At 32.7% G+C, this 23382-nt stretch overlaps 1 protein-coding gene across 5 annotated transcripts in view; it reads right to left on the bottom strand.

The window, feature by feature from the left end:
* Nucleotides 1-23382, bottom strand: part of PHKB (phosphorylase kinase regulatory subunit beta) — a 254654-nt gene that overhangs the window by 40497 nt on the left and 190775 nt on the right. For 4 of the 5 annotated variants that reach the window (XM_074293309.1, XM_074293310.1, XM_074293308.1 and 1 more), the window contains 10 exons: nucleotides 21549-21642; nucleotides 15221-15304; nucleotides 14630-14734; nucleotides 13642-13724; nucleotides 13030-13120; nucleotides 8918-8979; nucleotides 8666-8828; nucleotides 6992-7073; nucleotides 3145-3202; nucleotides 63-153 (listed from right to left, as the gene is read on the bottom strand). In XM_074293309.1, coding sequence (XP_074149410.1) covers nucleotides 63-153; nucleotides 3145-3202; nucleotides 6992-7073; nucleotides 8666-8828; nucleotides 8918-8979; nucleotides 13030-13120; nucleotides 13642-13724; nucleotides 14630-14734; nucleotides 15221-15304; nucleotides 21549-21642 — 913 coding nt within the window. Of the gene's footprint in view, nucleotides 1-62; nucleotides 154-1313; nucleotides 1405-3144; nucleotides 3203-6991; nucleotides 7074-8665; nucleotides 8829-8917; nucleotides 8980-13029; nucleotides 13121-13641; nucleotides 13725-14629; nucleotides 14735-15220; nucleotides 15305-21548; nucleotides 21643-23382 lie in introns of all 5 variants that reach the window. The other variant, XM_074293312.1, reaches the window with a different exon arrangement.

The raw sequence follows: 23382 nt of genomic DNA, 5'->3' as shown, positions 1-23382 counted from the left end.
CCCATTTGAACAGAAATATCTTTGATGAGACCTTGATCAGAGTCTAAAAGGTGCAGACTTACCTGTTTGCCCTGAACTAACACATTAGTAATTGAAGGAGCAAGGCTGTCCACTACTTTATTTAAAAGACTTGCTGCGCAGCGCACAACCGACCTAGAGCAAAGAAGAAAGCAATCCCATTGGATGTTAAATGCTATTTTGATAGATTCAAATCATGTTTGAGGGCAGTCTCCAAATGGGGCTATTTTAAAAGATGCATTTCTTCACTCAAGTAATTTAACAAATCACAGTGGATTAATGTAGATTCATTAGGGTAAATAGTACAGAGGGGCTGGAGGGCAAGGTTGGAACTTACAAACTATAGGTTATATCTACATAATTAGCTGACAGTTCTTTTGTGTATCAATCTGGTATGCTAAGGAAATGTATTTAACCAAATAATTGATTTGTATTATATACATGCAAATGCATAAAGGAAATATTTTAAGTAACATTTCCAAAAAAAAAAAAGAGAGAGAATTCCAAAAGAAAATTCATTTTAAAATGGTGATAGAGTCTTATTGAGTTTTTGGGATCCGATGTCATGTAAAGCACATTGTGAGCTAAACTGTTTTGTAATGAGTTTTTTTTCAGGTACCCTAGTCATTAATCCCCTTTCAACAGAGTTCAAGATGGATCATCTCACACTGAAATCTGACCTCTAGTGAATATATATGCAATATAATTAGATGTAGTGTCTTCCTCATCCTCAGCCCAACCATGAATATTATGGCTACTGCAAATGGCAAAATTCATTTGAAAATTCTTCTAACTGGTGCACTAAAATGGATTAAGGAATGATTACCCTTGCTGTTTTAGAGTTTCTAAAAAATCTTCAGAATGTGGGAACCACAGATATTGTTCTTGTTCTAAAGTTCAGTACAAGAAAATTCATAGCCTACATAGGGATTAAACAAAATTATTCTTTTCTCAGAGGGAAAACTTCTAAGAACTATGTTACAGAACAAAAGAAAGAAAAGTACTGGATTTAAAACTGTCATTTTCTGGCTGAATGTATATCATATATGATGTAAAAGAGCATATAAATTTCTGAGCCTTCACTGAAAAGAATGGACAAGGTATAAAGATACCAATACCAATGGAGTTAGTGAGACAAAAAAGCCTCATCTCTGTTTCTGGGAAGAAGGTTATCTTCTCTCACATTACAAGACTGAGAAAAATGCATTTCCAAAAAGCATATATTCATTTCATCCAATGCAAATAAGCTCACACATGTCAAGCAGTATCACTTTCCAACCTGCACACAGTTTTACCTGTTTCCCATGTACCAATAAAGTAGTAATGTGGGGGGCTATAGAGGAAGAAAATTTCTGGGTAAATGCAGCACCATAGCGCACCGTCAACCTAAGTAAGTCAGAGGACAACCATCAGAGGGAAAATAAAAGAAATAGATTTCCAAGATTTGGTCCTTCTAAACAAAACAGAACTCTAAAATTTCGCCAATTTTCTCTCCTCAATTTAATACCATTCTCACTTAATACCATTCTCATCACAAACTAAAGAAAGTTTATGATGTAAAGGAAGACTGGTCTTATCTATTCAAAAATAAGATTGTAATCCTACATTTAAAATCTGATGGGCAAAATCCCATTTGGCTATAATGCTTTTCTTCAGCAAGAACATCAGTGTGGTAAAATTTGAAAGATTTAGCTATTGGATTTACTGTAATTTCATGAATGGTTTAAAAAAAAAAAAAAGACAGGTAAAGCAATAAGCATTTATGAAGCTCGGACTGTGGGCCAAACACTGTGCTAAGTGCTGGGAACACCAAGAAGGGAAAAAAAAAAAAACTGTCTCTGCTCTGAAAGAGCTCACAGTTTAATGGGGGAGAAAACATGGGAACAGCTATGTATAAATAAGACATCTAGATTGAAAATCATCAATAGGAACATGGTAGCTCTAGAAGGGTAGAAGCAGATTTGAATCCTTTAATTTACACACACACACACACACACACACACACACACACACACACACACAATTTTTCCTAATTACATGTTAAGACATTTTTTTAACATTTAAAAAAAAGTTTTGATTTCCAAATTCTATCTATCCCTCCTTCCTTCCTTCCCATCTCCACCCCCTGAGACAGTAGGCATGCAGATATGAATCCAACAATGTTAAAAGTTCTTAAAGTCCATCCATTTCAGTTGGTTCATTCCACAGATGATAAAACTGATGGCCAGAGAGGTTAAAGAATATATAGCCCAAGACAAATAGACACTATATTTGTTTTGTTTTGTTGCAGATTTAGAATAATTATGTGCTATATAAGGAATCTATAATCTAGTTTTCAAAATATGTCATATTCTGTTAAGATAGTTAATGAATTAATTGTGAAATGCAGTGTTCAGATGAGGACTCAATTAGCCATAACTAGTTTAATGTAAATTCAGTACTTATGTCTCCACTTACCTGAATAAAAGCCAATTAAGCCACTTTTTAGGAAGTGACCTCTAAAAGATCAAAGTAGTTATTTTTCAAGAAGGGACCTCCATCATGAAAACTAGGATAGGACATAATTTAAAAAGAATCAACTATTCTTGACCCTTTAAGTCAGTTATTCTCTAAATAGATAATGTTACTAAATCATAGATTTATATGTAGAAGGGAATTAAAGTCCTTCAATCACCCCAGTTTAGAGCTTAGGAAACTGATTCTCAGAAATATTAAATGACCTGTCCAAAGTAAAAAAAAAAAAAAAAAAAGCAGGATGTAGCAGAGCTGGAACTCATGCTATATCTCCAAGGTTGTCTGCATTGCAGGGAGGAGGAGGGAGAAGTCTTGCATACGATATTTGTGACTCCAGATGGCAGAGTGGTGGGACAGGAGAGAAACTCCTAAATAAAAATAACCTCATGCACAGGTCTTTACCTATGCATATATTTGATAGTCTGGGAGAAAGGGACTGCTATCTGAAGCCAGAAAGCATGGAGACATAGTACTGTGGTACAAGAAGGGTAGATGGAGTTGGGGAGAGCAGCTATCATTTTGGCTCCTCAGTTTAAATTTGGCTCCTACCTTTATCTTTATGCCATCAAAAATAACAACAAAAAAAAACCGATAATGATATTGAATACGAACCAAAGTTTTTTGCTTCCGGCTCTTCTATAGACTCTCTCCATATGATCAGAAATAGTACCTAAATATGAAATAACATAGACATGTAATTGTTATTAAATGTCCATTGGCACAAAGCTCTTAATGAGCTATTCTCAGTTATGGCAAAGGAAGCTCATTATTAAATGTATGTCAGAGTTTACCTGGTGTCCTTTTGTAAATGTGATGTTAGTCATTTATGAACTTTCATTTTTGTCCTTTTCTATTCAATAAATCAATTAATACTTGAGTTATTTCAGGACATGACATAAAATGTGTGATTAAAATATGTGAAGTGCTAATACTCAAAATCTATTGACTTTCAATTTCTGGAGATCTGAATTTAGCATATTATCATTCCTTTTTTTAAATTAATTTTATAATTATAAATTTTTTTTGACAGTATATATGCATGAGTAATTTTTTTATAACATTATCCCTTGTATTCATTTTTCCAAATTTTCCCCTCCCTTCCTCTACTGTTCCCCTAGATGACAGGCAATCCCATACATTTTACATGTGTTACAGTATAGCCTAGATACAATATATTATCATTCCTTAAAACTGAAACATGTTCAATATGGAAAACTTATAATTCAATTAATTAAAAAATGAATGAGCCAATTTACTACAGAAGAAAAAGTATGAGTAAATTATAAAACAAACAGGAAAAGGGAACTAATATTATAAGTTGTAAAGGAATGTGGTTGTTCATTAGCCACTTATTCCGTAAATTTTGTGAGGACAGGGATCACATTTTACTCTTCTTTATCTCATTTAAGCAACTACCATACATAGCACCTCATATAAAGCAGAGATTTATGCATCAACAGACAGCTAGTGAATATCATTGGGTGTAGCATTATGATTATATAGTGTTGCACTAATCAAAAACTTTGACCTCCTGGATTATGGGTATCACTTGCACAAAGCTACTTACTAATATGGACTTAGCATGTTCTAAATTTAGTCATGTTCTATGGGGCAAAGAGTAGGCACATAGATTCTATAACCACAAAAAAAAAAAAGAAAAAATCTTCAGTATTTTATCTCATTAATTTTATTTCTCTGACATATTGGACAAAACCTCAGAATGAGAAATATGCAGTATTTCTTGGAGTTTTCAAAATTTAAAGTATATAAAGCCAAATCAAATATCATAATTAATTCTCAGCAGATAACTATTTTTGAAAAGAAAAATAGTGTTTTTGTTCTTATGTAAATATTGGGGTTTGATATTTATTCAATCAAGTCACCCCATCTTACTTAAAATAAGTGGAAAATGTCAATCAATTTTAATTCTAGGCCTTAGAACAAGTACAAAAAATCTTTAAAAGTCATTTAATAAACTGAAATGATACTAGACAGAAAGTTTGTTCCAACTGTCTTGGGGTTTTGTTACTACCTTTTGTCCGGTACAGGGATTCTAAATATTGGAGCAAGTGCAGTTTCCCATCACACCTCAAAAAAAGGAATCATCAAGGGAAGGTAGGAGTTGGGAGGAACTTGGTCCAAGGCCAAGTCCTCTTTGGCATGAGAAAAAATTTCTGAGCTTTTTAGAGGCCAGAGGAATTTAGACTTACATCCTCATATCAGATTCCTAGTGGCAACTTCCTATCACCTGACTTGAAGGTCTGCTTTAAAAGCCAAAGCCAGACTAGATACAGATTCACTCTTCTGGAGGGGAACTTGTTAAATCCCTCATGAAGGAAAGCTCAAAAGCTGTGTCTAGTATCTAAGGCCAATTCCACTTTCCAATGGACTCTCTATATGAACTCATGAGAGAAATTGCTCACTTTTTTGAGAGGATGGGAGGAAGGATATTTTGCACCAACTGTTCTTACTTTATCATCTGAGAAAAGAACAGTTTCTAAAAATAATTTAAGACAGACTGACTAACTTGATTGTCATCTTAGGAGGGAATCATACCTAAGTCCTCAGCTTGTCCCTTGAAACCTTTTTCTGGCATTCAGTACTCATAAGTTAAAGCAAATCTTGGGAAAATAGACTAAAAACTTATATGGACTATATTTATAAACAATTTTCTATAAATGTTCTCTAAACATGAACACAGTTATGGTGACCATGTGAAGTTCCATATAATAAATAAAAAATGAAAAGTTAAAAGAGACCCCAATAAATTAAGCATATCTTTAGGCTCAAGTCCATCTTTTAGGTAATAGTCATTGAAAGGAAGAAGAAAAAGAAAATTCATCAGTTGAGCATCTGCTTGCACTTCTGTTTTCACAGCTAATTATGCACAATAATTAGAACCATAAGTTTTTGTTTATATTTGTTGCGAAGGTGAGTCATTTACAGGTTGTTCTGTAAATATTTTGGCTGAGGAAGGAATCCAACTAAGAAATCAGAGTCTTCAATTTACATGCAATGATGAGGAAATAATAAACATTATCTCCTACTGATTGGCAGTAATGACAAGAGAAAGTTAACAGACCAATTTTTAAAAACATGCTTTTAATTATTAACCAAGCATGTAAAAATTTGTTTAAATGGGCTCTTCAATCAATATTATTTGATAAAATATTTTTGCGTAGCATTTTCCAATTTTCAACGAAATATCTTATTTGATCCTCATAACCAATTATCCTATCATATATAGAGAGGGCTGAAACTCCAAAAAGATATACTTGAATCATTCAACATAGAACTTAAAGCTAATTACCTAGTCGATGTGAGACAATGACTATTAGCACATATTGAGATAAATGGCCCTTCTCACCATTGGTACTTGCTGAATGCTTGGTATTAAGATAATCATAGGCAAGGATTGGAGGGCAGAGGGAGAAAGGCCAGAGAGGCACTTAGCTGCAAGACCAGGAGAAGAGAGGCTGGTGATTTGGAACGCCAGAATCCAGGATTTTGCTTGTCTGTTTCCTTTACTTTTCCCCTTAAAGACCAAGGACTTTAATTTATCCTGACTCTGGCTGACCCCGAGGCCCTCCAGAGAGTAAGTCTGTACTCCATACATATACCAGGGTTATTAGGGGTTTGAATAACAGAGCCTTAGCCCAAGCTCCATGTTTAGTCACATTCATATTTAGCCCTTCCCATGAAAGATAGCAAGACTGAATCTACTAATTGTCCCCAGATATGTTATTCCTTGATAGCTTTTTAGAACTGGGTGTTAAATGTTTCAAAATAATGAAACTAAATATTGACACAGAACATGAATATTCCAGTATATACTTTAGGTATATATAATATACATTCAAGTATATTTGGAGGCTTCTTAGGTAAGTGCAAACCATCACATGAACATGATTTGAAATGTTTTATTTTTTTATCACCCTTTTAATTCAGTTTCGGACTGCAATTTCATTAAATGCCATGTTTTATTTCAAATTCTACTGCACAACAAAAAAGGACTAATTTTTATAGACAACTCAATTTGATTCCAATCTTAAAATATAATGGAAAATAATACTGAAAACAAAACTGTCAATATGCAACTGCTGAGCCATTTGAGGCTAACATGCACAGGCAGGAACCTAGTCTCTAGTTCCATTTTAATGTAGAAGATTAAATGTATTATCATAAAAGGAAAAAAAAAAACCAAACCTGTGCTCAGAATTACAATAACCCAACACTGCATGAAAACAGTTTAGCAGTTCATACATTTAACAGCTCATTCCACTCTGGGGGCGATGAATACGCACTTTCCATTTAAAGCAAAACTGTCTTAATGGAGAGGAAAATAACTGCAACTTCTTCAGTGTATGTCCATTATTCACATTCCTTAGAAGTTCACTGGACAAATACTTCCTAGTCTATTTAAAAAATAACAGCAACAACCCATATTCTATATACCTACCTTCCTTGGTGATGAAATTAGGACCTTCTCTTTTAAGCAGGATACCTAATAAGATGGCTTGGCTCGCCAGACAACTGCAGTCCTAGAAAAAAGATAAATCACTATTTGTAAATAGAAAGAAATAAACACTAGTGTTAGCAATATGGAATCTCAGAAGAAGGAATCTTAAATAATATCCCCTTCTTAGCTTTCCCCCTCTCCTATCATAGGGTTGTTGTGAGGAACACATGAGAGACTATTCATTTACTCAATAAACACGTGTTAAATTTCCATTTTCCGAAACACTATAAAGTTTAGAGAAAGGCAGAGCCTAGAGTCTAACAAGGGGATAAAAGGCATAGACACATAACCATGATACATAATATTGGCACATTATAAAGTTGGAAATATTTTGTGAGGTCAGAGGAGAATTATTTACATTTGAGAAAGGCTACCCAGAAGAGGTGACACTTAAGTTAACCTTTAAAGAATAAGTAGGAAACCTTTCACAATGGCTAAGAGATCAGGAAAAGATGATAAATATTGGAGGGAATGTGGGAAAACTGAAACACTAATACATTGCTGGTGAAGTGGAACCTAACCATTCTGGAGATTGGAACTATGCCCAAAGGGATAGCAAACTGTGCATACCCTTTGATCCAGCATGTCCCCACTGGGCCTGTATCTCAAAGAGATCATAAAGTAGGGAAGGAAGAGCCACATGTGCAAAAATGTTTGTGGCAGCCCTTTTTGTAATGGCAAGAAACTGGAAACTGAATGGATGCCCATCAACTGGAAAATGGCTGAATAAATTATGGTATACACATGTAATAGAATACTATTATTCTATAAGAAACGATCAACATGATTTCATAAAAGCCTGAAGAGACTTACAAAAATTGATGCTAAGTGAAATGAGTAGAATTAAGAGGACATTGTACATAGCAGCAACAAGAATATGTGATGACCAATTCTAATGGATGTGGCTCTTTTCAACAATAAAGTGATTCAGGCTAGTTCCAGTGGTCTTGTGATGGAAAGAGCCATCTACAACTAGAAAGAGGACTATGGGAACTGAATGTGGATAATACTGTATTTTCACCTTTTTTGTTATTGTTTCCTTGCTTTTTTTCTTATTTTTTTTTCTTTTTGATCTGATTTTTCTTATGAGGCATGATAAGTGTGGAAATATGTTTAGAAGAATTACATATGTTTAACTTATATTGAATTATTAGCTGTCAGGGAGGAGGGTAAGGGGATGTAAGGGAGAAAAATTTGGAACACAAGGGTTTGCAAAGGTGAATGTTGAAAATTATCTTTGCATGTATTTTAAAAATAAAAAGCTATTATATATATATATATTTTTTTTTGTTTTGTTTTGTTTTGTTTTGCTGAGGCAATTGGGGTTAAGTGACTTGCCCAGGGTCACACAACTAGGAAATGTTATGTGTCTGAGATTATATTTGAACTCAGGTCCTCCTGACTTCAGGGCTGGTGTTCTATCCATTGCACCACCTAGCTGCCCCCCCCAAAGCTATTATTTAAAAAAAAAAAAAAAAAAGAATAGAAGCCTAATAAAAAGTTCTAAAACTTTATGGTTAATTTTGATACTGAGATAACAAAGGAAAAGCAAAGAAAGAACATGTGGTAGGAAGAGGTCTCCTAATCTTACTCAGGATTACTAAATATTCTTACATTTAATTTTTGAAGAATTTCATGGGTTGGTTTGTTTTTCCACTCCACAACTGATATGTCTGGCTCCTGTTCCAGTTCGGGAGCACTAGGAGTGCTGGCTTGTCTTTTGACTTTAGAATGCTTAGGGAGTTCTAGCTCTTCAAAACTCTTAAATTCTGGAAGCCTAGGAAATAAGAGAAATAATTTCATATTCTATACATTTTACCAATGTCTCAAAAAACACAATGAATGGATATTCCATATGGCACTTACTCTTCTGTGTCACTGATTCTTAGGAAGTCAAGTTGTTCAACAACAGCTCCTGATATCAATGTCTGAAATATAGATATGGAGAAGAAAAATTAGACTAAAGTCACATCATAATTTGTGTTATACCAACAATAAAGTTGGTATTAATAAAAAAGAAAATTAGAAAAAAAAATTCAAAATACATAGATTTAAGTGATTATGTCATAATAAATTTTAATGGGGAATAGAGGGCAAATTTTATTACATTTTAGTGTTCTCCTTGCTTCATAAGCACTTATATATCTTATATTTCCCCTAAAAAGCTATTATGCAGTTTTTTTTAAACATCAAATACAATATATATTCTTTAATTTTATTTTCAACAACATGAAGCCATTCAATTAAATTAAAAAACAAGACAATAAGTACTAACTATCTGAGAGGTTGGGCAGCTGGGTAGCACAGTGGATAGGGATATTGTTATGGTGAAAGAAAAAGTAATTGACAACCAAGGATGATTCTGTGAATTATATAAGACTTCAGTTATCTGTGTTACTACTGGGGCATTGCTAGCTAACTGAAACTTAATTATAAGTAAAGGAAATGTGAAACTAAAATGATTTTTCATCAGTATTCTTTCCTTATAATATTCACCATTTGAGAGGAAGATATAGACAGTATTACATATATATGTATATTTCTTTTATTGTCATTACTGCTAGAACCATAATTTTCAAGCTACACCCTGAGAACCAAGAGGACTGAGTAGAATCACGGACTAGTGACTTGAAGTGACTTGATCTCTTCATGAGCCCAAGGAGAAAAATGGATAATTTCTCTTGCTATTAAATGTATCTATTAGTTTAGCTTAACCAATAATAGAAAGCTAGGGTCACAATGATCAGGGAATAGATTTAGAGCTAAAAGATAATCCAACCATTGATCAAAGATGTAGCAATCAAGCTTCAAAAAATCTATTACAGATCCAAGCTACAAGGACCAAAACAACCATGGACAAGTTGCTTAAACTTGTCTTTTTGCCTGAGTCCTGAAGTCATGGCATATAGTACCTATTTGAAGGAACTAGATAGACTACAGGAGAAGCAAGGGAACAAGTATCCCTCTAGTGGAAGTGAGCAAGAAACCAATGAGACCAAAACTTGGAGATTTTCATGTATAATGAAATGTTGTTGCAAGGTCAAATTCCAAGGGAAAATTATTAGAAATAATACAACTTAAAACACTGCTCATGTCTAAAAATGTGTGTTTCACTCTACATCTTTAGCCTAGAGATCCATCTTTTAAAAGTCTTTCAAAATCTGCCATATTTTCCACCTGTTGGACACTGTGCTCCCAGAGTATCAGCATTAAAACTCTCATTGACACAGGTTCACATTCTGCATCCCATTCCTACATAAAATTCTAAAAATGGTCACTACAACAAGAACACAGGAAAGACCATTTTGATTTTTGTACTGCTGCTTGCTTTTTACTTAAATGCTCTCATGTTCTAATTTCATCTAGAAAATAGCTATTTGGTCTCAATTCAATAAGTAACAATCAGCTTTTTTCAAGTTGTCTCCAAAACACAGGACTGAAAAAAAATTGTTAGGGTTCTCTGTGGAGATTCTCATGTAGAAACTATTAGAAATAAGTTTATTATTAATTTAGTCAGTAGTTTCTGCTATGACTTTGATTGCAATGAAATCTCACACAACCCATGTAAATTTATTATATGTAATACTATACTCTCAATTGAAGTTGAAAAAGACTTAAAAAGAGGAGTTCATTTTCTTTAGTCACTGGTAAAGAGAAAGCAGAAAGTAAAAAACCTGATTTTGTTTTCATTTACTCTATAATATTATACTACTTGAATAGTTTATCAAAAACAAGTCGCTTAAAAAAAATAAACTGCTGACTTCTCTTTCCTCTTAGAGAATCCCCTGGGACACAACTAAAGATGTAAAAAATTACATACACTGAAGTGGAAATTAAAGGGAGAATGGGAAGCCATATCAATTATGCTGATGGAAAAGATGATTATATGAGTCTAAAGCATAATATGGTAGGAAAAGCAGCATACTGGGAATCAGACCTGGGCTCTCATCATAGCTTTGTTAATAGGCAGTTAGGTAACACAGTGAATAGTGTGATGAGCCTGGAAATCAGGAAGATCTAAATTCAGATACTTACTAGTTGTATTTTGCTTGGCAAGTCACTTAACCTTTGTCTCAGTTTTCTCATCTGTGAAATGGTGATGATAATAATAGTATCTACCTTCCAGGGTTGTTGAAAGAATCAAATGAAATAATCATTATAATAGGCTATGTGCATAGCACATAGAGTTAAATAAATGTTATTTATTATTATTATCTACTCTTATGACCTAGGGCAAGCTTATTCCTTTCCTTGAGCCTCGGGTTCCTTATATGTCCATGGATTGGTTGAAGGAATTAGCATGTTTACTCTGAAGTAGAGAAGACTATGTTGGGTGTAGATGGAGTAGATAATAGCTCTCTTCAAGCATTTTAAAGGTTTTCACATGGAACCAGGAGCTATGGATAGAAGGTGTAAAAAGGCAAATTTAAGCTTGATGTCTGGAAGAACTTCCTAATAAAAGCAAAATTCAATTGTCTCAAAAAGCAGAGGGTTCCTTCTCCTTAGGAGACTTCAAGCTGTGGAATGACCACTGAATGGATAATCACATTAAAATTCCTTCCAGATCTCAGATTTTGTATTGCTATAAGCATCAGTTTTGGCATCCTGTGACTCTGTGATTATGTGGGTGATTATTCAAAAGGAGACTTCTCAGTTTCACATAGGAATAATAATAATAAAGGTTTTTTTATAGCTCACAAATTCTGTTGTGGTCTGATATGCCACATCAGGCAAAGACAGAAACAGAAAAGGAAAATGATGAGGATTCTGGATCCTATCTTGCTGGAAAATAATTTTGCTTGTCTTTGTAATTTACATATTTCCTCTCAAATGAAATGGAAACCTTCTAAAATATGAGGACTATTAAATATTTAAAAGAAATGGAATTATTTTCAGATTCAATATTATAGTGAAATTGGTTAACATCAAAGGCTGTGAGATCAGCAGAGTTCTATCTTATGCTAGAAAAAAAGGAAGCATGAACACATCTGACTTTGTAAAAAGAAATGTGGTAAGGAATGTTAAAACAATATCAAATACAAAGAACAAATGGAGAACAAGTCATCAAGTTTAATTTTTGACTTCAAAAAGTGGTGTTTTTCCCGGTAGTATGGTTATGACTCTTATAATTGTAAAAATCTTGGAATGTGTCCTAGCTAATAACATGGTGTGAAAAATTCATGTGACCATTCCATAATTCAGATGTGGGGAGACAAATTAGGAGATTATTGCAGTAGTTTAAGAAGGATGTGATATGGCAACAACAAGAGATGATTCAAACCAGTTCCAATTGTTCAGTAATAAAGAGAGTCATCTACACCCAGAGAGAGGACTATGGGAAATGAGTGTGGACCACAATATAGCATTCTTACTCTTTCTGTTATGCTTGCATTTTTGTTTTCCTTCTCAGGTTTTGTTTTGTTTTTTTCTTTCTTTCTAGATCTGCTTTTTCTTGTGCAGAAAGATAACTGTATAAATATGTATACCTATATTGGATTTAATATATATTTTAACAAATTTAACATTTATTGAACTACCTGACAACCAAGGGAGGGGGTAGGGGGAAGAAGGGAAAATTTGGGACAGAAGGTTTTGCAAGGGTCAATGCTGAAAATTATCCTTGCATATGTTTTGTAAATAAAAAGCAATAATTAAAAAAAAAAAAAAAAGAAGGATGTGATAAAGTCCTAGGTTTGGATGGCATGAGAAGATATGAAAGGAAGGCATAGGGAAAAAAAAAAAAAAAAGAAAAAAAAAAAAACCTTGCCAGAGAAGCAAAAATTCCATTCCTGAAAGTCTATTTCAATGACTGATGGCATTTACAGACAACAAAAAGAAAAGAGAAATGCTTAAGAAAATAGTTTTTAAATTATGAAAGATTACATGATTTAAACCTCTCACATAACTTGGATTAAAGCATATATGTTAGTATCAATTCTAATGAAAAATATGCATTTTTTTACATTTTCCAAAAATACCTGTAATCGATCAACATGAACCTTCACTCCTCCAACCATTCCTTTTTTAAAGGATGCCAGCATATCTAATATAGGGTTGAACCGGCTGCCTCTGAAATAAATGAAGTGCACTTATAATAAAGAAAGTATAAAACATACTATTTATTCATTCCCTTTATAAAAATACATAAACATTCAACGTATACAATGCCTTGTGGAAGACACTAGGAAGACTACAATGATAAAGAATATATAGTCCCCATCATTATATGAGTGGTGAGAAGCAAAATATGCAAATAAACATGATAAAAAATTAAAATACAAAAAAAACCCTAAAGTACAGAATGATACAAAATGGGCTGGAAGGTCATTTTCCAAAGACATACAGAACAAGGTTTTATGGAGGAGGCAGAATTTGAGTGTCAAGGAAGAATGTTTACAAAGAGAGATGGTATCAACAGTATAGGCTGTTGGATCAACCAGACATTTTCCAAGTATTTATTGAGATGCTATTTATAAAATAGTCTGTGAGATTTCATGAGGATTAATAAGACATGATGTCTAATTTCAAAGTCTTGACAATCCAGGGAAAGGAGACAAGAAATATACATTTCCTTTTTTAAAATTCATTACCTTATGTTGTCCTCCCGAATGAGAACAAGGAACAGTGGACGGCCATGCATCTTCCAATACTGTTTAATAAACTGCAAAGCATTCTACCAAAACATAAGAGGATAAGTAAATATAACGGTACAAGAACTGAAAGCTGAAAATAATTAACAATCACATGTAGCAGTGTTTTGGAAATACCTAACAAAATCCAATAAGTCATAACTCATTCATTAGTAGAAATGTTTGGAGGATGGAGTGCTTAACTAAACAAAAGAGTTAATTAACCTAAACTATGCATAAAACTATTTTGATTTCAATTTCATCTGTTCAAAAATTCTGAAATGAATACCCATTTTTCGACTTCAGTAAATACAGCAAATATAATTGAATCTTTTTTTGATTACTGAAGATCTTGTGGGATTTGGGGGGCCTTCAATAAAAACATGAGTTTTCTGTATGTTCATTGTAGATATTGCAGATATAGAAGGTGTAGGAAACTAAGCTTAATTTATCCATACACCAAGAAATACAATGGAAATTACTTTGTGGACTAAGTTTCGGATATATACTTCTTATCTTGTATTATTAACTCTTTAACTGAATGTGGGAAGAGAACACTAGTTAAATCCAAATACTCCATTCTAGTCTAGCTGTACATAGCTTGTAAAGAAATGGAAAAGAAACAGAGAAAAAACAAAAACAAAAACAAATCTCAGATAATACTCTCATGAATTATTAGTCTTAAAGTAGGAATAATTATAAAAAATATATATTAACATGATTCCACCTGATGTCTGCAAATTCAATTACTTCAGAGTTCTCTAATTACTTCAGAGTTCAATAAATTTCTTCTTTATCTTAGGATTCCTACTCCAGAAGACATTTAACTCTAGTGTCCTGCCCCCAAAGGGATATCTTCTGTAATGTCAGATAACAACATAATGATAGTGATACAGATGAATTGTGATCACAATCATGCTTTTTGAAGAAAATTTTGTTTCAAAAATACCTTAATATCATCAATCAGCAATAACACATCCTGAGACATGTAAAAATCACTGAGATCAAAGATGATGGGATAGCAAACCACAGTCTTTCCCAGGATTCGATAGATCTGTAAAAAGATAGGAAAAAAAAGTTAACAAAAATAAAGATACCCAAATAACATCCTAAAGTCTTTTCATACAAAACATGAAAATGAAGACAAAAACATATGAAATAACAGATTACTTAAAATCTGTGGGAAAATCCTGTATTAATAAAGTTTGAACTTTGTTAGTCTATTTCTTAAAAATTAAAATAGACCCAATTTCAATACCATGCAAACATTCTGTGTTTAAGTAAATATTTCGGTAACTAGAAGTTTAGAAATGCCCAGAAATAATTTTTATTTCTATGTGGTTTATTCCTAGAGAATTTCCATTATGTAATATAAAACAAACATTAAGATTAACTTGAGGGAAAAATATACCTTCAGATAATTAGTTCAACCACTTAAAATAATTTAAGAATAGTTGGAGGACAGGTCAAAGTCATTAAAAACATGTATTGAAAGGCAAACAGCGTTTTGTATGGGTTTTACTTAGTATTGTTTTAGGACCTTTGAAGTGCCAAGGCAGCCAATTGGCCTGTCAGGTCTTCCAGATAGTCCTAATTTTTCATTGATGCCCAGATGAAAATAAGCCTGTAAGATAAAAATATATGGAACATAATCAAATATGAACCTTTTCAATAGTTTTGAGTCCTGAATCACAAGGGTTGATTTGACCAACAAATTGTTCTTCTAGCCTTAATTTACACTTACTTTTGAATTAGAATGATAGGATTTTTAGAATTAGAGGAGATAATTTAATCAAAACCACCTCATTTTTCAGATAAGGAAATGAAGGTCTAGAGGTCAGAAGTGGCTCAAAATGAAAACTGGTAACTCTGAGACTGGCCTCAGTCTACCTCCTCCCACTGCCCATATTCCTTTACTACTTCTGAACTCCATTAGAGATTATGAAAAAACAATCTCTTTCATTGGAATAATAAACCCAGCCAATTCTTCAGGAAGAATAGATACTTCAAATAATGTTGGTAGCCAATTCCTGATTTATATCTTAATATTTTAGATTCTATTCATTTAATACAGATTAATGAATCAATAGGAAAAAAAATACTACAAACTTCTTATGATAACAAAAATCTCACCACCAGAAACTTTTGCATTAGAGAAGGCACAATGAATTCAATCAATATAAGGACCTGGAGTCAACTGTACAGAGAAAGCTTTAAATATTATTCCTGTAGCAGTAGTGGGTTTATTTGTTTGTTTTTCAGTTTGTCTGGACAGGAAATAAAGACAAACCAACATAAAGCATCCTATAACATTATGTTAGCTGCTTGAAACAATAAGAAATAGATGAATAGCACCTACTATTCTAACAAGTTTTTAATGAGCAATGGCCTTATGAGGAATCCTTGCCCTCTCTTCTTCCTAAATCCTCAGGAGTTAAAGTACAGAAAATGACATGATAGGAAAGACAGCTAAATTTGGAGTCACAGAATTGGAGTTCAAACTCTGTCACCTACTGCTTTGGAATATTACCAAATCACTTTTGGGTTAGTTTACTTCCTCATTACCCCTACTTAACAGTATTTTATTTTTTTCCAATTACATGTAAATATATTTTTCAACATTTACTTTTATAATAGTTTTTGATTTCCAATTTTTTTCTTCATCACTGGTTCCCAAAGCAATTTGTAATAAATTATATATGTTCAATCATATGAAATATATTTCCACATTAGCTATGTTGTGAAAGAAGAATAAGAACAAAAGGGAAAAATCACAAGAAAGAAAACAAAAAAAGTGAAAAGGTATGCTTTAATCTGCATTCAGACTCCACAGTTCTTTCTCTGGATGTGGATAGTATATTTCATTATGGAATTCTTTTACATCATTGTATTGCTGAGGAAGCCAGATTTATCATAATTGATCATCACATAATGTGCACAATATTCTCCTGGTTCTGCTCACTTCACTCAGCGTCAGTTCATGTAAGTCTTTCTAGTTTTTTCTGAAATCTGCCTAATCAGAATTTCTTTTTTTTTCTCAACCCCATTTTATTTATTTTTAACAGATTTTATTTTTCCAAATATATGTCAAGGTAGTTTTCAACATTCACCTTTGCAAAACTTATGTTCCAAATTTTTCTCCCTCTTTTCTCTCTCCCCCATCCCCAAGATAGAGTTAAACATATGCAATTCTTCCATATTTTCCATATTTGTCATTCTATGCAAGAAAAGTCATTTTGAAAGGGGAAAAAAAATATGAGAAAGAAAAAAAAAATCCAAGCAATCACCACCAAAAAAAAAAAAATGGTGAAAAAATATGTTTTTAAAAGTGAAAATATTATCTATCCTCTGATCCACATTCAGTCTCCATAATTCTCTCTTTGGATGCAGATGGCACATTCCATCTATTGAAAATACCTTCATTGTTGAAAAGCTGATCATTTCTTTCTTTCTTTCTTTTTTTTTTTTTTTTTGCTAAGGCAATTGGGTTAAGTGACTTGTCCCACAGCTAGGAAGTGTTAAGTGTTTGAAGCCACATTTGAACTCAGGTCCTCCTGAGTCTCGGGCTGGTATGATCATCATTTTTTATAGCACAATAGTATTTCATTACATTCACATACCACAACTTATACAGCTATTCACCCAATGATAGGCACTTTGACATTTTCCAATTCTTTGCCACCACAAAAAAAACCTGCTATAAACATTTTTCTACATGTGGGTCCTTTTCCCTTTTTCATGATCTCTTTGGGATACAGACCTATTAGTGGTATTACTAGATATAAGGGTATGTACAATTTGATTGCCCTTTGAACACAGCTTCAAAATGCTCTCCAGAATGGCTGGATCAATTCACAACTCCACTAACAAGGCATTAATGTTCCAATTTTTCCATATCCTCTCTAACATTCATAATTTTCCTTTTTTTGTCATATTAGCCAATCTGACAGGTATGAAGTTCATACCTCAGAGGTTTTTTTATTTGAATTTCTTTAATCAATAATGATTTAAAGCATTTTTTCATGATTCTGGAGAGTTGACTTCTTCATCTGAAAATTATCTCTTCATATCCTTTGACTATCAAGTGGGGAATGATTTGTATTTTTATAAATTTTACTCATTACTCTAAAAATTTGAGAAATTAGGCCTTTATTCAAAACACTGGTTGTAAAAATTGTTCCCTAGCTTTCTGCTTCCCTTTTAATCTTGACCACATTGGTTTTGCTTGTGCAAAAATTTTAGGCCAATATATTTATATATAAGAATGATTTATGTGGGCTTATTTTATATCCTGTAACTCTGCTAAAGTTGCTAACTATTTCAAGGAGCTTTTTAATTGATTTTCTAGGATTCTCTAACTATATCATCATATCATTTGCAAAAAGTGTTAGGTTTCTAGCTTTTTCCCATTACAAATAATGCTTGTCTATGATTTTAGATAGATACTGCTTATTATTTTAAGGACAATTCCACTTACTCCTATATTCTTTCATGTTTTTAACAGGAATGGGCACTGAATTTTGTCACAAGATTTTTCTGCATTTCTTAAGATAATCATATGATTTCTCTTGGTTTTGTTATTAATATAGTCAATTATGCTAATAATTTTCCTAATACTGAATCAGTCCTGCATTCTTATTATAAATCCCACCTAGTCATATTATATTATCCTGGTGATAAATTGCTTTAATCTCTTTACTAATATTTTATTTAAAATTTTTGCAACATTATTCATTAGGGAGATTTGTCTGTAATTTTCTTTCTAAGTTTTGGCTCTTCTTGGTTTGGGTATCACCATATTTATGTAATAAGAAGAATTTGGCAGCATTCCACCCATTTTTTTCAAATATTTTATTTAGTATTGGAATTAGTTGTTCTTTAAATGTTTGATAGAATTCACTTGTAAATCCATATGGCTGTAGAGAACTTTTCTTAGAGTGCTTATTGATGATTGTCCAATTCTCTTATTTCCTCTTCTGTTAATCTGGGTAATTTACGTTTTTATAAGTATTTGTCCATTTTACTTAGATTGTCAGACTTACTGGCATACAACTGTGCAAAATAGTTTTTAATTATTGTTTTAATCTCCTCTTCCTTGGTGGTGAATTCACTTTCATTTTTGATGCTGGCAATTTGGTTTTCTTTTTTTACTTTTCTAATAAAATTTTCTAAATAAAAGGTTTATCTATTAAATTAACCAATGGGTTCTATTGTTCTATTGGCTTTTTCATAAAATCAGCTCTTAATTTTATTTATTAGCTTAATAGTTTTCTTACTTTCAATTTTATTAATCTCTTCTTTGAGTTTTCAGAAGTCCTGATTGGTAATTAACTGGAGATTTAAAATATATTGTTGTTCTAGCTTTTTTGTTGCATACTCAATTCATTTATTTCTTAGACTAGCTTGCTTTTAAGCTCTTTTACAGCTCTAAATCTGTGATTCAAGACCAAACAGGCAATGTTTATGTTTGCCAAAAGTTCTTCTATTTTGCTACCATATCTATTAGTTGAAGTCTTTCCCTTAATTCATGATTCTTCCCCCTAAACTTTTTCATGAATATTACATAATATAGCACAATCAACCAATCATTGCTTTTTAAATTTTCATTTTTCTTTATTTTTAATATTTTATACCTGCTGTAGCCTTAGTTCTTCAAATGTATCTGCGTCAGCATAACTTACTGATTTCAGATATATAAAAATTTATAAGAAATGTCCAAGTTTCTATTACTCTTCCATTCCAGCAAATTGCTACTTAAAAAGTATCACAGATCTAGGGATGGAGGGAGCTCAGAGTATACATAATCAAAAGTCCCCCATTATACATATGGGAAAATTGAGGCCCAAGGAAATTAAATAACTTTCAAAGATCACATAAACATCAGACATAACTTGTCTTGAATAACAAAAATCCTATTTAACACAGCAGAAGCAAAAGAACATCTACAGGGGAAATCAGATTTGAAAAAAAAATATTAACTGCAAAATGTTTGTTGTATTCAATGTAAACAAAAGAAAGCAGTAGAAACTCATTTCAAATGGCAATGAAAGCAGACAGTATGTGACACGCCTACTCCCATGAGCAAACTCCAATTTCTTTCTTTTAAAAATTTTTTATTTGAAAATGTTTTAATTTATAGAATAAAAGAAGCATTTCTTTAACACAGTATAATTTTAAAAAATAAACTGCACATGAAACTTCAACTCTATTATGTACAACCTGTTATTTCTTTTTCAAATAAAAAGCATTTGCCTAGATAACTTTAGATTTATTTCTCAAAAAGCACCCTCCCCCCCCCTTTTTTTTTTTACAAGTCAAGCAATACTGATTATAAGAGAAATCACCTGAACCCTCTAGAGTTATCCCAAACATATTTGTGATTTTTTACATGTGGTCTTGGAAGTCTTCAAACATGTCAGATTAACTGTATATACTATAAAATTTCATGAACTTAATATACACAAAATATTTTAATAGTGATTAAAAGATTCAGAATTACAGGTATGTTTTTTCATTGCAGATATATACTACTAAGTAGAAGCAGGTTATAATATCAACAGTTATTGCATAGATTTAGATATTAGAGGAAGGGAAAAAATGTTACTTCCTTCATGCTGTGAGACACCATATACTTGGCACAACTGATACAATATTCTAATTGTAAAGACAAATCCATGATAGAGGATCAGAAGATTTAGCCTGGAAGAGATTTTAGAAATTTCTCTGTGCCAAATGCCACATTTTACAGATGAGGAAACTGAATTTCAGTGAGAGGAAGTGGCAAAGCTGGCATCTGAGCACTCGTAATCCAGCTTCATTTTGCAGATGAAAAAACTGAAGCTAAATACTTTGTCATGTTCATAGAACTAGGGGATTGCAGAACTAGAACAAAAATCTAGATTTTCTCCATGACCAGGCCAGTGATTCTTTCATAGTATCATAATGTCTGTCAATCTGAGAGAATGATTTGACTGTGATAAAGATGATAAAGTTGTATTTTTCACAAACCAGTATTTAATAGCATCAAAGACCTACTTATGGCATTTGTTACTTGATATCAGGTACTTCACAACAAAATAATTTGTATTAAATTTAAAAAAACAAACAAAAATACAAATTATTTTAAATTACAAATTTTGAAGAAGAGAGAATAAGCATTTTAATTTTTTTATTGGTGTAATTTTTTCTTCTATAAGAATATGGAAAATAATTCAATATGGAAAATATTCAAAATATGGAAAATTTTTATGTAAATAACAATTTTAGAGATTACTATGACAGGATATTTTGCTATTAAGATAGTCATATGAGTAAATTACAAATTCTGGCCATAGAAAAAGATTAAATAAATAAATTAAGGATGCATGATTTTGCCTCTGCGGATATTCCCTACACAGATATGAATCACAGCCCTTCTAAATCTTAGCAGATAGTCTAGCTGAGTGATTATACTTGCAGTCAACTTGGTGATAAGGCTCTCCAAAATTAATTATTGGTTCTTATGCACAAAACACACTGTTCTTTGTAAGATGCAAAATGGAAACCTTTCCAGCTTGGGAAGACCTGTTAGAACTTATGCTCTGCTGGACTAACTTTTTGAGAGCTTAGAGTCAGGATCACTTCTATACAATAACAAGCCACTTGAATAATGGAGATGACTCTGGCATTTGACATGACTGAATAATATGAAACCAAATATTATTTAAATATATATAAAGCAGTCATTATTTAGCAATAATGATTAAATACAAGTTCTATGTTTTTATAAGGACAAAGGCTAAATAATGAATCTCAGAAGCAAATAATTATATTTTTATTATATCCAAGAATCTAAAAGGAGGAGAAAGTTATGTGACATAGTGACTTACCTTCACAAGTTCCTGTTGAGGCCATATCTGAATGGGCTCAACTTGCTGTGGAGTCTGTGTTTGGATACCATATGTATTGAGAAAAACTTGTAGGCTTCAACAAAAGAATAGTTGAGACAGTTTTAGTATAAGAATCTCAAGCTTGTAACAGGCACTGATTTTTGAAGGAGGAGCTTTAAAGTCAAAGTATAGTTGAAAAAAGTATCTTTAAAAGAATGACAATATCAGCATTAACAGAAAAACAAGCTGGATTTAATGTTTTTATTTAATACTATGTTCTTCTCCCAATAAAGTTTCTTCAAATTTCAGCTAAGGAGTTTATGAAATAATTTCTTTTCATTACAATATGTTTTTAAAAGTATTTTGATGGGGATGATTCTGGGAAAATGGTGGAGTAGGTCACCAAATTTCAAATTTTCCTGATTTCCCCCACAAACAGAACAAATTTGTGCCTCAGAATAAACACAGACTGGTGAAAAATTGAGAAGACTTGGGGAGAACCGAGGTCCTCCTGCGATAACCCAAGAAGAACAGAAAAAAAGACTCCAGATCAGGGAATAATTAATTAAATAAATAAGTGCAAACACTTCTACCAGCTCCATAGAAACACCAAATAGGAACCTGTGGGGCTAGCTGGGTTTGGCTGGAACTTCAAAAGGAACCACAGAAACTTTCACCTCTCAGAACGCGTGCAGATTCTTGAGTCTGAGTCCAGGAAAGTTGAGGGAACCTCAGCTGATTAGGAATGCCAAGTCCAGCTGTGCTGCAGAAATGCAGCTCTGAGCTAGAAGAAGCCAGCACACGCAGGAAGTGCACAGGCAAGAGGGTGCCACTGGCTGCAGGGACTTGCAGGAGGGAGGAACTCTTGGTTGGGGTTCCAGATCAGAGGGGAGATCTAAAGAGAAGTTAGAGACAAAATCTCCCCATCTCACAATTAGAAGTGTTTGCCTTAATACTTATTTTTTTTCTTTTAAGTGGCTTGCCCAAGTCACACAGCTAGGGAGAACTTTGACACAATAATGCAAAAAATAATTTAAGAAAATTAATATGGAGTGATAGAACATGAGGGGAAAGTAGAAAAAGAAAAAAATCCACCAATTACCACCTTAAAAAGATCCTTTGTGGAAAACACATAGCAATATTATTGCCCAAGTTCAAAAATCTCAGATCAAAGAGAAAATTTTGCAAGAAATAAGAAAAAAAATTCAATTATGCTAGAGCTACAATTAGAATTGCACAGGACTTATCACCCGACACAATAAATGACTGCAGGTCCTGGAAGCATAAACACCAACAATCAAAAGAAATTGGCCTGCAGACAAAATGATCATATACAGCTAAATTATTCATAATATTAGACAAATTGTTTATGTTTTTTACATGGAAATGTAAATCATCTATTTAAAATCAACATCAGCTCTTGGGTAGCTCAAAAATTAGGTTGACTCAGAGTTAAGATAAAAATAGTAATTATGTTATACAAATGAGGTGCAGAGGAAGAATAGACACAGAAGCATTACAGGGGGAAGGTGGTTGATAGTTCTGAAACCCTATAGACATCAGAAATGGGACAACACTAGATATATACCATAAAGGGTATGCTACTTTCAAAATCTACAAAGAAATAAGGGAGGAGGGATAGCTGGAGAAGAAAGCAAAGGGAAGGAGAAGTAGACAAAGGAGGGGTGCATAGGTAAGGAAGCAGAATTAAAGCAAAGAGTTAGCAAGGATAGGAAAGATATGTGTGTATGTGTATGTTATATGTATGTATATATTTTAATGTTTATACATAAATATAGCCTTGCTTAACTACAGCTTACTTGGGAAAGATGAG

This window comes from Sminthopsis crassicaudata, chromosome 2 (assembly GCF_048593235.1).
Source record: "Sminthopsis crassicaudata isolate SCR6 chromosome 2, ASM4859323v1, whole genome shotgun sequence".
NCBI classification, from domain to species: Eukaryota; Metazoa; Chordata; class Mammalia; order Dasyuromorphia; family Dasyuridae; genus Sminthopsis; species Sminthopsis crassicaudata.
The sequence above is the reverse complement of the archived record's forward strand: the minus strand, read 5'-3'. Positions and strand labels throughout refer to the sequence as shown.